At 40.8% G+C, this 14354-nt stretch overlaps 1 protein-coding gene across 1 annotated transcript; it reads left to right on the top strand.

The window, feature by feature from the left end:
- Positions 1-8130: 8130 nt before the first annotated feature.
- EMB1923 (embryo defective 1923) lies at positions 8131-12782 on the top strand. The gene is made up of 2 exons (XM_089168831.1): positions 8131-8604; positions 11861-12782. The coding sequence occupies exons 1-2, from the start codon at positions 8226-8228 to the stop codon at positions 12556-12558; spliced, it is 1077 nt and encodes a 358-aa protein (XP_089024957.1). The 5' UTR covers positions 8131-8225; the 3' UTR covers positions 12559-12782.
- Positions 12783-14354: the final 1572 nt, after the last annotated feature.

Raw genomic sequence — 14354 nt, 5'->3', positions numbered from 1 at the left:
CCAGGATCCGGGTGGGGGGTGTGTCTCAGAATGAACAGAGACACTCTCAATGCCTCCACCACCACCACCACACCACCACCACCACACATCACACATCCGACCCACACGGGAGTGTGTCATCGGGAGGCGCGCCCTCCGTGCGGTGCCACATCCAATCCTCACACGGGAACGCCCCAGCCGACCCTCCGAGTAGCCAAACTCATCCACATAACCCCCGACGAGCTAGCGGAGGCCTCCCAAGTTGGTCCAATACGGCTCACCCCGCCAACATCCACGAGTGAGGGATCTGCTCATCAAATATATCACGAGATTGATATATTGCCTACATCGAGCCGCCCTGGCATATGAGCTAACCTCATATTATAGTGAATACATACGAGGTCATTAACGGCCAACGGCCTCCTCGAGTGGATCACGAATGTACCCAATCCCTCACATCGAGGAGACAAGGAGATAAGATCCGATTGCCAACCCGCAAGTCGAGGCAAGAGATACCACCATTCAAGCATTATCACAAAAATATTAAGTTAGAAACTCAAAAGTCAAAAGACTCAAAACATTTATGCATCAAGGATCTAACATATAAGTATCAACGGATCACGGTTTCTGCCCCGACAAAGAAAACAGACTCCACTAAAAGACCCAAATGCATCCCTAAACAATGATCTGCAATAATACAATCATTAGTATTGATTGGTTATCTAAATTATTTAAACAATAAATACAACTCACTAATCATTTGAAATTCCCAATGTCTCACCTCAGTGGAAAAATGATGGAGCATCCATCGGCCCAACCGTTATCACGAGGGGCATCCAATAGGTTTGTGTCCAACCCTAAATGTTGACTATATTGATACTTAGGGTTTAGAAAATATGCCGCATAATTAAAAAGCTTAAAAGTAGTACCAACTACCAATACCACAATGCACAAGCCCACAAGTCACAACTACAAATCAACAACCCGAATAACACCGGCCCATGTAGAGGATGCATCAGATGAGCGCCACGGCATCGACAATATCAAGAAAGCCCGATGTCCTCAGGGTTTGCCGCCATAGCATCCTCATACGCCAGGATGCATACAAGTGGGGCAAATGGGTCCCCCAGGAAGAGTCCACCAACGCAAGACCTTACTATAGGATCAGCCAACACCACGAACACATCTCCGAAATCACGATGATATGGCGGCCCATTGGTCGTGTTGAATTATCACAAACTCATTAAGTCAATAGACAATAGATATCATACAAGATAATCATAAATTCATAATATAAATATAATAATTTATAAGATGAAATAGTAGATAGTTATCTAACGATCCAGCCAATCAAACCACTCGCGACAAACATGGATCGAGGCCGACTCTATCCACTCAAGGCGACAAAAAACGCAAATCTGCGGACCAGTCGCACCAACTCACCTCCACAGATCTCCTCATCATCCAAAGCAACGATGATGTAGATGAAGTTGGTTACAGCGCACCTCAACGGTGTGTGGACAATGCTGATCCAATGTCCTTCAAGCATAGGTAATTGAATGTGCCACAAGGTGTCCACAAAGGTTATATTCAGGTGAAGCCATCAACACTTCACCGGCCCATAGTTGGAGCCATTGCTGACAATTGCACCACATTCCTACCAACCTCCGATCACATCCACGGAGACCCATGAATATCGTGGTCTCATATGACCGAGCATCCACCGATCAAAAGATAGTCTCAACACAGATACCACGAAGTTGATGATGGACCTCGCGGCGGTCCATCCATCGGACATGATGGTGCACATAAGTATCTCAAAAGGGTTCATACTATCAATATACTCCAAACGCCTCCCGAAGGAGGGTGGTCATCAACTGTAGGGTTAAGACCATCAATCCAGGGCATGCCGCAATAGATCAACATATCGAAAGTATGGACCGCGGTCGGGATGTGATTGTAATAAATCCACGACATTGCCTTACCTCGCAACCCCAGCACGGAATCTGGCGCGCCCCTCCGAAATACGGATCCCCAGATCGGCGACGCGAGATAATCAGATGGGCCGTGGTAGTGGCAGAACAGCGAACCGATGTAGAGGGCCCCGACTCTGATCGCCAAACAGCCAAATACACCACCCTCACCCGAACGAAGGTCCAGCCCCAGCCGAGGGACCACTCCAGCCCAGCCGCCAACCCCCCGATGGTGCAAGGCTCCCGGCCCCCATATCCTCTCCTCCGATCTCCCACATCAACAGGATCAACATCCCATCATCATCGAATCATCCACAAGATGACGGACCCCCACTACATCATCAGTCCGGACTCCTCCGATATCTTCTTCTCCCTCATAAATCCCAGTAACGAACACCGGATGGGCCTCGTGCAGTAGTCACATCCAACTCCAAGTGATGGACCCTGAATCTCGATGCCATCGAGTATATCTGACAAAAATTACACCGTTATTTTTGTCCCATCAATAGCCGAAATATGCAGGGGCCCCTCCGGATCTCTGCGCCCGCCCGCCACCACAGGAAGACCAACCCCCGACTCCACACAGACATGATGACATTGCATTCAAATAACATTAACAAATAACAATTAACAACATCATTATAATTGTTTATACACTAATAAACAATCATATAACTATTTATACACTAATAAAATACTTACATAATTATTCCATAATTTTCAAAACATTTCCCCCATTCCCCTAATTTTCCATTTTCATAATTATTGATATTTTTATTAATATTTTAATATTTTTTGAACAATAAAATAATTAATTTTGGGTCAAAAAATATTTGACTCCGTGAGTCCGTAGATCGGCTCACGGAGTTCCACATATGTTTCTATCATCATACAACCAGTATCACTTAAAAAGTAATCATACAAGATAATCAAAATATCATTTTACCCACAAAAATAAAAAAATAAAATACCGGAAAAAAATCGACCCGGAAATCGAGATGGACATGGTATTCAACATATATTAATTTCAAAATCATCCAACATCATAAGCATCATGGAAAAATTACAGGAGAAGAATGGTACGTTGCGAAAAAACTCCGGATCCGGAAAGGCCGATCGATAGAAACAACGGATATCCGGCAACAAGGAAGCAAGATGTACCGTAGATGTCGAAGATCGGACGAAAATATGGTGAAAAGTGTGAAAAATGAGAGAGAGAGAGAGAAGCTTTGGAGAAGTGAGAGAAGAGAGAGAAAATGCAAAAAAATCGAATGGGAAATGGAAGTCGCCAATTCCATTTATCGCGAGTCGGCGATGTATCGCCGAGAAGTCGACGACATATCGTTGACTTCCGGCAATATCGGTGTCGCTGGGGGGGTGTCGTGTCGCCCTCCAGCGACATAGAAATTTCGCCTTGTGTCGGCGATATATCGCCGACACAAGGAACCATGCTTGAGACCTTCACTGGGGTGTTTGATGTTCTAGTTGGTTGCTGCAAAGATATGGATTTACACTAGTTGATTGGGGTGCTGATTTGGGCTTGTTGGTGTCTGATTGCTACGGTTCAAAACTGGTGCTGCTTTCAAGTTTATTCTTACTTGTCCAAGGTGGAGCTTTCTTTGTGTATACTCCAGCTTGAGGGGGAGTGTTAGAGAAAATAAGAGATAATATGATGTAACACAATAGGGGTAGTCCCATGCTACATCATATTATCTCTAACAGTTGTCAACACAATCAATGGCAAACACAATCTCAAATGCTCAATGGACATGCTAACAGAGTCAAATAACACTACATAGTGACAAGAAGTACAAAGTAAAGTGGTGTACACTGATACAAAGTAGAGTGTGTCAATGAGGTGACAAATGTGATGGTACAGACTTATTCAGTTCGGATATATCCACGACCAAAGTGAAGAAGTTTTCACTACGTACGGAAGGAGATTCAATGGAAATCTCTAAAATACACCTAAAAATGGTGTTACAAGCTCTCACCCAAAACCCTAAGCCAATAACCCCAAATCTGACTATGACCTTTATCAGAGAATAGTAAGAGGCATATAATGATATTCCAAATCGGTAAACGGGTCAATCCATCAAAATGGGTCTTTTGCTACCAGAACAAATCTCAAAAAAGGGTCATTCAGGTTGCCACCGAGATATGTCGCAGCAGGTCAATCTTCAAACTGGGTACAAGAATCTGAGGCACACATAACAAAAGAGGTGGCAGGCGTTTGGTGTTCGGGTTCAGTCAAGTGTCCCTATTGTGGTTCCTGCTTTACTACCATGCAGAATGAGAGAGAACAAGAAAGAGTTGGGAAAATAATGCATGCATTTCTTTCTCCTAGCTTCAAGTGAATGTGATGGTCTTAACAATTCATCTCTGAAGGATTACTCTCATGGAAAGAATCATCTCCAAGAAGTAAAAAATCTACCTGCAATCAACATTTAAGGATAGCGCCCCTTACAAGTCCAAATCAGAGATAATAGAGTACATACACAAGAAGAATCAGACAATAATTACCTGATTTTGCTAAGCAATTGAGGATTTCTCCTCAAATGCTGAAATGAATCATGCCAACACATTTCATCCTTCTCCTGCTCTCCGTATTTAACCCAAATGGCAATCAGTTGCAACTTGCAGGAGCACTCTGAGTGTGTTGCTCATATCCTCCCTTAAAAATTTCTTTAACCATTGGACAAAACTGTTACTGCTATCTACCACTTTACAAGAAAAAAACCAACAATGACACAGAGAACCTAACAATAAGAAACTAGTCATATCCTAAATTTATAATGGCATAATCAGTTGCATTTCAAATTTCTGAAGGTATCCGGATGATACTATGTGCATAAGGTCTCATGGGGTTATATGATTCCTTCCTGCACCATATAACCAGGATCTAATAAAGTGGGGACGAGCACTTAAATGTGTTGCTGCCAGCATCCTGTCTGTAAGCTTCTAAGTATTATATTCACAGATTTTATAAAAACAGTAGAGGCAACAAATAGTAAAACAGGAGGGGGAATAAAAGGAATTATCCAAACTACATGAAATTGGCTTTAGTGGATATTAAATTATCCAAGCTACATGAAATCGACTTGATTTGGAGAGCCATCTGTCTCAGTGTTTCTTCTAGATTGCAGTCTCTCCCCCACCTCCAGTTTTGGATACCCCCAAGGAACAGGATTCCTGTTGTCTCTTGGGGTCTTGGATCACCTTTTTTGCCGACTGGGAGGTTGTTATCTCCTACAAACCCCCCCCCCCAAAAAAAAAAAAAAAAATAATAATTCTTCCCTTGCTCCTTCTCTCTCTTGTACATTATCTTTCCCCTTTTATGGGGGTATTGGTTAATCATTATTTCATTCATCCAAAAAAAAGTCAGCACAAGGGGGATGGGCAACATAGCATAAATAGTTTAGCACTTCAACAATTGCATGCCTACAACTTAAAAAGTACAAGTACTACGATTTAGACCTAGATGATACATTCAAATAAAAATCCACCTGAGGATCAGATATATGCAAGGCACACTATCCAAGGATCATCAGCCCACCCTGGACTGGATCCAAATTGTCCTAAATTATCCAATTTAGCTTTAGTTAGACCTAGCTGAGTTAACTTACACTAAGGATTAGCAAAAGGTCACTCAATCCATTGTTTCGATCATTTATATGATCCTTGATTCCATTCCCTCAGTCTTTGACACCATCAAATGCATAGAGAAATCCAGAATATTTATAAAATCCAACCCAAGCAATAATCCAAACCATAAGAAAATAAAATATCTTATCAGCCATTGCCATTATTGAATCAACTACAGTGCAACAAGACCTCATAGGTGGATCCTATATATGAATGGTATTGAAAAAGGAGGATAATAGGCTACAGTTATGGAAAAGATCTAATTGCATCACAAGTATAACATCATTGAAATATTACAGTATCAGAATATTCACTGATATGAAGACAAGCATATAAAAGTTAAATATTCACCCTCCAAAAATGATCAATACCTAGTATTTAATTTGATGTACAAATAGGTAATAACCTTCCAACCAGACATGTGCCAATAAATGGATATGGGATCGCCTGGACCCTCCTGATCGGCCGCAGTCTCCCTGACCATCCGGATCAGCGATACAGCTCTCCCTGACCATCCTGGTCAGCCACATGGATCTCCCTAACTCTCCAACTTGGCCACACAGCTCTCTTTGACCATCCTAGTTGACCACCTAGCTTCTCTCTGACCCTCATGTTCATCCTCACACTCCTGGTCTCTTCAACCTCAAACCACAACCTCGCCCTCCTGGTCAGCCATTTAGGTCACCCCATATTAGATTAACTAAGGTACATACCTTCCCCACTAAGCAACTAAACTAGACATGCAAAGTAACCCATTACCAACCCATTTGGCCAAACCCTAACCAAATAGAACATTCTTAAAATGGAAACATGCGTTTCTCATGACTGCCTACCTACCGGATGTCTTACCCATTACGGTTTACCTGTCAATCAAATGACACCTCCCAATGGCCTATGATTTGACTGGCTACACTGATCTACCATCTTAACCTATAAGTAGCAAAACCTATCACATATAAAGAGATGCCAATTCATTTCACTCTTTTAAATTAAGCATCGGAGAGTTTCTCCCCATTTAGGCCAGACTCTAATATTTTGGCTCTTTTGTGCACAGATCAGTTGGACACAGGAAACCTACAGCTCGGATCTTGTCATCAGATCAGCTCAGCCACTCTCTTTTTTGTGCAAGTCAGCTTGGTGACAGGATAAAGCACCAAGATGTAGGGGATGGATGCACAAGCACGAAGAAAAACACAAGCAAAACACAATCATAAGATTCATAACAGTAATGAGTTTACCATAGTTCAGAAAAATTGCCTACTTCCACCCAAGTGAATAAGAGATTCCATATATCCTGGAAAACCTCTCTACACCACTCTCCAACTTACAAAGCACTAACATTATTATCCAGGGTTTTCCATAGGGACAATATTTACAGGCAAACCCAATACCATATTCCCTGTGTAATTAGAACTCTACTCCCATAAAAGTAACTAACCCAAAATCCGTTCCAGTTACATTTATGGTCAACTCTAATTACATGGACCTACAGAATACAAGACACACCCAATCCCAACACAAGGTAGATCTTACCACAAGACAATCAAACCAAAGAAACTTAAACGAAAAGGTGTCAAGCATCCGAAAACCCGACATATGACACTAAATTTTGGAAAAGAAAAACAGATTTAACTTGAAGAATCTTCCATGTAGCCGCAGCTGCAAAGGATCCTTGGGGGGGGGGGAACAAAATCACAACATTTTGTTAGATAACTCTGCAAGCAACAATGAACTTGACCTTGAAACTGTTCTTCCAATTTCCAAAGAGAAATGATTCCAAAAGAAATTAGAGAGGCGGTGCTAATAAGTTGCAAACATTTGGATACCGATCATAATAAATTCGATAACCATATGCTCCTGCATAAATACCATTCAAATGCCTACCCAATCGTTGACAGTTCAACAGCATCCACAATGGGTAAACCATAAAGAGACATAGCGCCAGGTACTTGGACTCACTCCCAGTTTTTTCGGTAGAAGACTCAGCAAGAGTTAGAAGAACCAAGTTTTATAATACTTAAGTAAGATAGAGGGTAAATCAAGAATAACAAACAAGACAGTAACATATTTGTACCTCTTTTCAGCTGGCTAGATGAAGAAACAAGATTAAACTGGAAACCCTAAAAGAAATTTGAGGTAGACAACATGAGTTGCAAGACAGAAAATATATAAATCAAGAATTTTGAGTATTTGATATATGGCGCACTAAGAAATGTATAATCCACCGAATCTTTACCAAGGGGATGGAAGGTACAACGAAGAAGCGCAAGAGTACCTGAAACAGCGACGTTCAACTAAAACTTTATTAGAACCGCATGCAGGGATCAGGAGAGCAAATACTGGCGGGGAATTTAGAATGGCAGAAAACTGTCACGTTGAGCCGTTGAGGACACTTTCCTAAGACCCGTCTCGTATCGTATCGTTTCGTTTCTCTCTGATGTCGCGTTTCCTCGTTGCGGTTCTAAAAGCCTAAGGTCGCATTCATCTGATACGGCTTCGACGATTTGGAAAACAACAAAGAGGATTTTTATCTTACAGTAAACCCCAACTATCGAAGTTGGTTCTCGTTCGAGCTCGAAAATGGTACTGGAGAATGGTGGAGCTCTGTGATCGATAGCTTTAAGAACCATGCCAATGTCGATGTCTCTTCTATCATCTCCAAATTTATCGTGGAGAATCCAGGGCGGTTCTCTCAGAGAAACCTCACCGGCTGGTTCCCACGCTCGGCATGTTAGTCCTGTTCTTCAGTTTTGCCCTTTGCCAAGTAGAATTCAGCTCTTAAGGACCAACTTGGCTCCCTTTAACTTGCGTTCATCCTTGACACCTATAGGGTTTTTGTCCCGCAGAAGTAAAGGATTTTCTGTTCGTGCAGAAAATGGTGAAGGAGAGACGAAGAACGTTGTTGACGAAGCAGAAGAAGCTCGAGGAGAAAGTACAATGCCTTCTCGCTTCCGTTATTTGAATAAGGAGGTTCCTGATCGCCCTGTGAGGTGGCCATGGTTGATAGGTAAAAAATTTAAGCCCCTTGTTTAATTTTCTTGGTTGGGAGTGGGACTATGAGTCAGTGGTTATGTATGATTACTACAAAATTAAGTAAAATCTAAAGCATTAATGTTGTTAACAAATCGGCATTGTTTGGGATAGCCTTACATTGTATAGGATACAGAACAGCTGCGAGAAGAAAGAACCCTTCAATACCCCGTGCAGTGTGATGGTTTGCTACAGAGATGAGATTATTAAGCAATGAATCTCTCTGGCTTTTATGAGATTTTTAATGTGTTCAATCTTGTCAACTAAAACTCTAGTTAGATGTTGCTAAATTGGCATATGTGAGTGACTGGTTTGATGGATAGAAGATGACTTTGTATACACATCGCAAGGAAACCTAAATTAGTAGGTCTAGGTTTGATTAGAAGTTTCCAAAATACATTATGACTAATTCATATCTGCCACTTCAGTGTACACTGCTGCTGAATCCGGTGTCAATTTCAGGCTCCCTTTCCCTTATGTTTACATATAGAAAAGTTCAACCAAATTGAGTTTTTGTACATCTAGCCAAAGAAGGTAAGATGTTTAAGAAGTGATAATGGTTTATCCTTCAGAAATATGTTGGGCATGGTCTGCGTGTGGTGAATCAATCCACTATATACTAATCCAAAATGGCTCGTTGGTGGTTTGGGCCATTTTGTTTGATCTTCTGGGAGTCTGTTGGTCCTTTCCAAAGATAGCTTGTGCAAAACTTTGATGAGAGAAAATGATTGAGGTGATATTTAGAGTCAGTTTGGGGAGTGGAATGGTAGTCTTTTTAGAGGAAAAACCTAGTATTACAGGATTTGATGGAGGTTAATATGATCGTTTACTTCAACATAGTAGTATTAAGACCGTTCTCTGCTGTTTTTCTCTGTGAATGATCTACTCTTTTTGCATCCTTCTGGCAGTTTTGTGTCTCGTTTCTCTTTTAAACTATTGCCTTGCTTTGAAATTGAAAAAATCACACCCAGACATGCTCAGAGTAAAATGGGGAGAGGTTCCGATGGGTGTCAATCATACCTGTTTACACACTGTACCCCAACCCCAATCAATAATCATGTCAGGTTTATCTAGAGGGGGGGGGGGGGAACTGGGGTGCTGCAGAAAAGGCTGCTCGATTTTGATCTAATGCTCACAGGTTAAAATCTTGTGTTTAGCCTCTATGTCAAAGCAGGGGTGTGGCTGCATCTGTTATGACCATCCCCAGACTTCCAGTGCGGCAGAAACCTCTTGCACTGATATGCCCCTTTTTTTCATAACCCAAATAATATGCATTACACCAAGCACTTTGATTTTTACTAAATCCATGGTAAATTATATCCTTTAATTCAGAAGTAGAATAAATCAAAGGAGAAGAGGAGACCGCGGGGGGTGGATAATGCAATGCTGCTTGTCCATCATTTTGTGGAAGCTATTTGTCCCTAGAAACAGCTTCTTTGGAAACGAGGGTAAGGGTGCTTACAGCCTTGTGCACTAGGTATGAGTCGTATGACCTTATAAAGATTTTTTCTCATGTTGCCCACTTAAGTTGGGTCCAAACTCAAGGTTTCCCACTTAAGTGGCCAATATTACATGTTCCCCAAATCTAGTGAACTTTGAACATTACAAAAAACCCAACGTTAGTTTTTGACACCTTGACTATTAAGATTTCAAATTTTGAAATGTGTTAAGACCTAAATGCCCTTACGCCATCTTCTACCCAAAACTTGCCCCCTGGAAAATACCCCTCTTCGGCGATTGTGTCTCTAATGATCCTTCAGGATCTTCGACCAATCAGGTATGTTCATTTGTAGAGATGAGCCAATAGCTCCGGCAGACTGATGATAGTCTCCTCCTCCTCCATTGTCGACGACTCTCTTTGCCAATTTCTTCGATATCCTCGAACAAAGATGTATCGTTTCATCGTCACAATTAGAGTTCTTTGCATGGTTCAAAAAGGCATTTTTTCAGGTTGATTTGTCTATCAGACAAGTGGATTTAGGGGAGGGAGATCTGGAACACCCAGATCCTTTTTCTTTCTCTCTCTCTATTTTTCTTCCCTCCATCTCCATGTTTGCTGAAAACTTGGGTTGGGTTCTGTGTTTTTTCCCCATAAGTAGCCAATTTTTACTAGAACCTACGAGATTTTGGTTCTCCAAAATGGGGTTTTCGGTCTTCTCTTGACTTGTGTTTCCCGTTCCTCTGTTTTTCATATTTGGCTTCTCTTCTTGCCTCTCCCCTTCTGTTTTCTTCTGCGAATTTCAACTTGGATTTTCGTTTTGTTATTACAAAGAAGAAAATCTAGACAACAATTTAAAAAAAATCATGGCATTCTGAATTTTCTCCATCTGGGTTTCTCTTCACTTACACATATTTTCACTTTCTGGCATGTGGGTGTCTTCATTTTTATCTCCCTGTAGTAAGATGGCAACACAGAAGAATGGTACCAGAAGAACAGCAAAACCAGAAATATAACAATAATAGCAGTGGTGGAGGTTGTGGTGGTGGTGGTGGTAGTAATGGGGGAGGTCGGAGATGTTTGGTACATTTGCTCTATCCGGTTTATTATAAGAGTTTTGAACCTGTGGAGGTGGGGAAGGTGGTCGCCGGCAGTGGTGGGATTGCCAGTGATGTGTAAGAAGAAGATGTCCCTTCACCCACCTAGGGGTTGGATACAGAGCGAGTGAGAGGGCCATTTTGGTCATTCACATGGGTGAGGGGTATTTATGTCTTAACACGTTTTAAAATTTGAAAACTTAACAGAAAATGGTTAGAAACTAATGTTGGGTTTTTGTAATACTCCAAGATCACGAGGTTGGGCAACATGTAATATTGGTCACTTAAGTGGGCAACCCAGAGTTTGGGCCCAACTTAAGTAGGCAACATGAAAAAAATCCCTTATAAAATATTGTGTGAACGATTCAGCTGACTACAATACCCAATGGCAATTTTCAGCCACATATGTGACCCAAGAGATACTTGACTTGCGTAATCACTGTTAAAGTATGTCAGTGGTTGATCCTCTTTGTTTGCACCTTTGGGAGAGTCTAATGGGAGGAGGCAGGGACTCTAGTTTTTAAGATTACAATTGCAACCAGAAACCTCATTAGTTGAACTTGTTTGAATTTTCTAATATGACATGTTAATATCTTACCTGCATGGTATAAGACAGTCATCTGTAGGATAAAAAATTTGCCAGTTGGTAACTGAAAGCCTTTGCTTTTCTTCTTTGCAACTTTTGCTATGATGTGCAGCCCTGGCTTTCCTTATTTATGGCTGGAGAACAGTCTTGTGGGAACTTTCTAACTGGAGAAAGCTTGCTTTGGGAATAGCGCAGTTTGTGGGTTACCTCTTGAAATTTCTTTTGGCCACTATCTTCCAATTTATTGGTGAGCCAGTCACTGCTTTGATCAGATGCATTGAGACCACACTGTACGCACTTAGGTCTGTGTACTCTGGCATAGTGGCTGCTGCTCCTGTTCCGGAGCTTACAGTGGTAATCATGATGACTTCAGCAGTGCTCGCCATTGGAGAAGCAACAGTCCCAGATTCAGTAAACAGCCAGACTAACCTTCTCACATTAGCTGGCATACTTGGCTTTGGAGCTGTATGGGGATCCATTCCAGAGCTGCTTTTCTGGTTACTTCTGTTGGTAATGTTTGCCTTCTCTCGATTTGTGAAGAAGAAAGATAGTGTCTCATCTGCCTTGCCTGTTGCAGCTGCACTAGCTGCTGTTGGGGAGCCTTGGGTTAGAGCAGTGGTTTTGGTTTCTTATCTGGCTCTTGCCATCACTCACTACTCAAAGAAACTCGAAGAAGGAAATATTGATGTTGGACTTGGAACAACAGCTAGTAGGCTTCCTTTGCCGTTACTGGGTGCTGCACTAGTAATTGGAATCCATCTTGCTGCCAAATGGGTCCGTTACCGGCATTTGACATGGATGATTGTGTAGCTTGATGCTTGCAGATGCCAGTTTTTCTGTGAATGATCCTTTTTCTACCCCCAACAATGTAAAAGTAATTTCATTGCGGTGGCAACTTTTTGTGTATTGTGGTCTGCTTGGATCAACAGGTGAATCATTTTTGGAGGTTTTGTTTCATGTAAAATCCACATCAGTTGTAGTCTTAGACTCTACTTTGTGTCATATCACGAAATAATGCTGCAGCATTTCACTTCGCCAATTTGCATTCCATGTAGACTTGCAGAGTCAGTGAAACAATAATTATTAATTCTGCAAAACCTTGTCTTGGTTGCGAGGTTGTTCCTTCCCAGTGTGCACCATCTGATGAAGCTCAACCTGGGGGGGGGGGGTGGGGTTGGAGGGGCGGTTTTTTTTATTTTTATTTTTTATATGTTGGTAGTTGGTAGTTGGTGGTTTCCGGTGGGCTAGTGGATGGCGGGTGATTTTTGGCAAGTGAAGAGATAATCATTTCACTCACGTAAAGGTTGGGTATAGTATGAGAAACAAGTATAATTTAGTAAATTTTTTCTTTTAATTTTAAGAGATATTTTGGTCATTTGACGATGGAAGTTAACTTAAGAACTTGACTTGTCAATCGTTAACTTGTGACTCAAATATAATTTTGGGCAGCTTGAGTAACTCATCTTGAGTTTTGACCCATTTTAAGGGACTCAAACTTAAAAACTTTACTTTTTTTTGTCATCATCAGGCCAATTACAAGGGGAGGGGAGGTGTGGAGGGTGTTTGAACGCAATGCCTCCAACCAACCAAACCCAAAAAAAAATCCCCTTGGTATTATTCTCTTCATATTTTAGGTTAACTTACAAATACCCTAAACTTAGGTGTCCAAGTGTATATTTCTAGAAATCTTATATATGGAAAATTTAATGGAGTAGCTATATAATTTACCCTCAAGATATAAGGGGTATTTCTCAAAAAAAAATAAAAATGGGGGTATGAATGATGGATTTCTTCATACAAAAAAAAATGATGGATTTCTATTTGCGCCTAGATGGGTATCGTCCATGCTAGTCCAGTTATTTGAACCACTCGGTTATACAATCCAATTGCTCATTTTAAGTTTAAAAGGTTCAAAAAATAACCACTGCCTACCATTAATCCTAATTAAATTCATAAAAAGAACCCAAATGTTTGTTACCTCCGAAAAATAAAGGCTATAAAGATGAGATTGAAGAATAAACCCTAGACCCTAAACTTGCTACCATCATCTTTGATGTTATACTCATTGAAAACCCTTTTGGATGGGATTTATCTACTTTAAATCTAACAGGTGGTCAATAGATCTTTATTTTGTCTCTTAACTCAAGTTTTCCTTTATTTGCTTTTAAATTATGAAGATTCAAGCCTTTTGATCTTATAAACAAGATTTAAAGTATTCCACGATACTATATGATACTAGCCGATATGTATCTATATTTGATCCAATAGATACGGTACATCTCGATACGTTTCTCCATTAAATTACATTAAAATACATTAGCCAGTTGACAAAAAAAAAAAAAAAAAAACATTAGCCAGAGCGAAACAAGAGGATATGTCTCTTAAAATCACCCGACCGATACGATACTCGATACCAATACTTTAAACCTTGCTTATAAGAGCTTCTCAATTGCTGGACTCAACTTTCAGTATATTGATAATTTCAAATCCGTAGTCCTTCATTCTTATTAATCTTTGAAAGAAGTTGCTTGTGTTTGTTGTCAAAACATGCAATGGCTAAAGATAATGCAATCTAAAACTTGAGTCTGTGATGCTAAAATATATTA

This window comes from Hakea prostrata, chromosome 9 (assembly GCF_041222555.1).
Source record: "Hakea prostrata isolate BN-2017 chromosome 9, UWA_Hpros_2, whole genome shotgun sequence".
In the NCBI taxonomy this organism is placed as follows: Eukaryota; Viridiplantae; Streptophyta; class Magnoliopsida; order Proteales; family Proteaceae; genus Hakea; species Hakea prostrata.
This window is presented reverse-complemented; position numbering and strand designations above follow the sequence as displayed.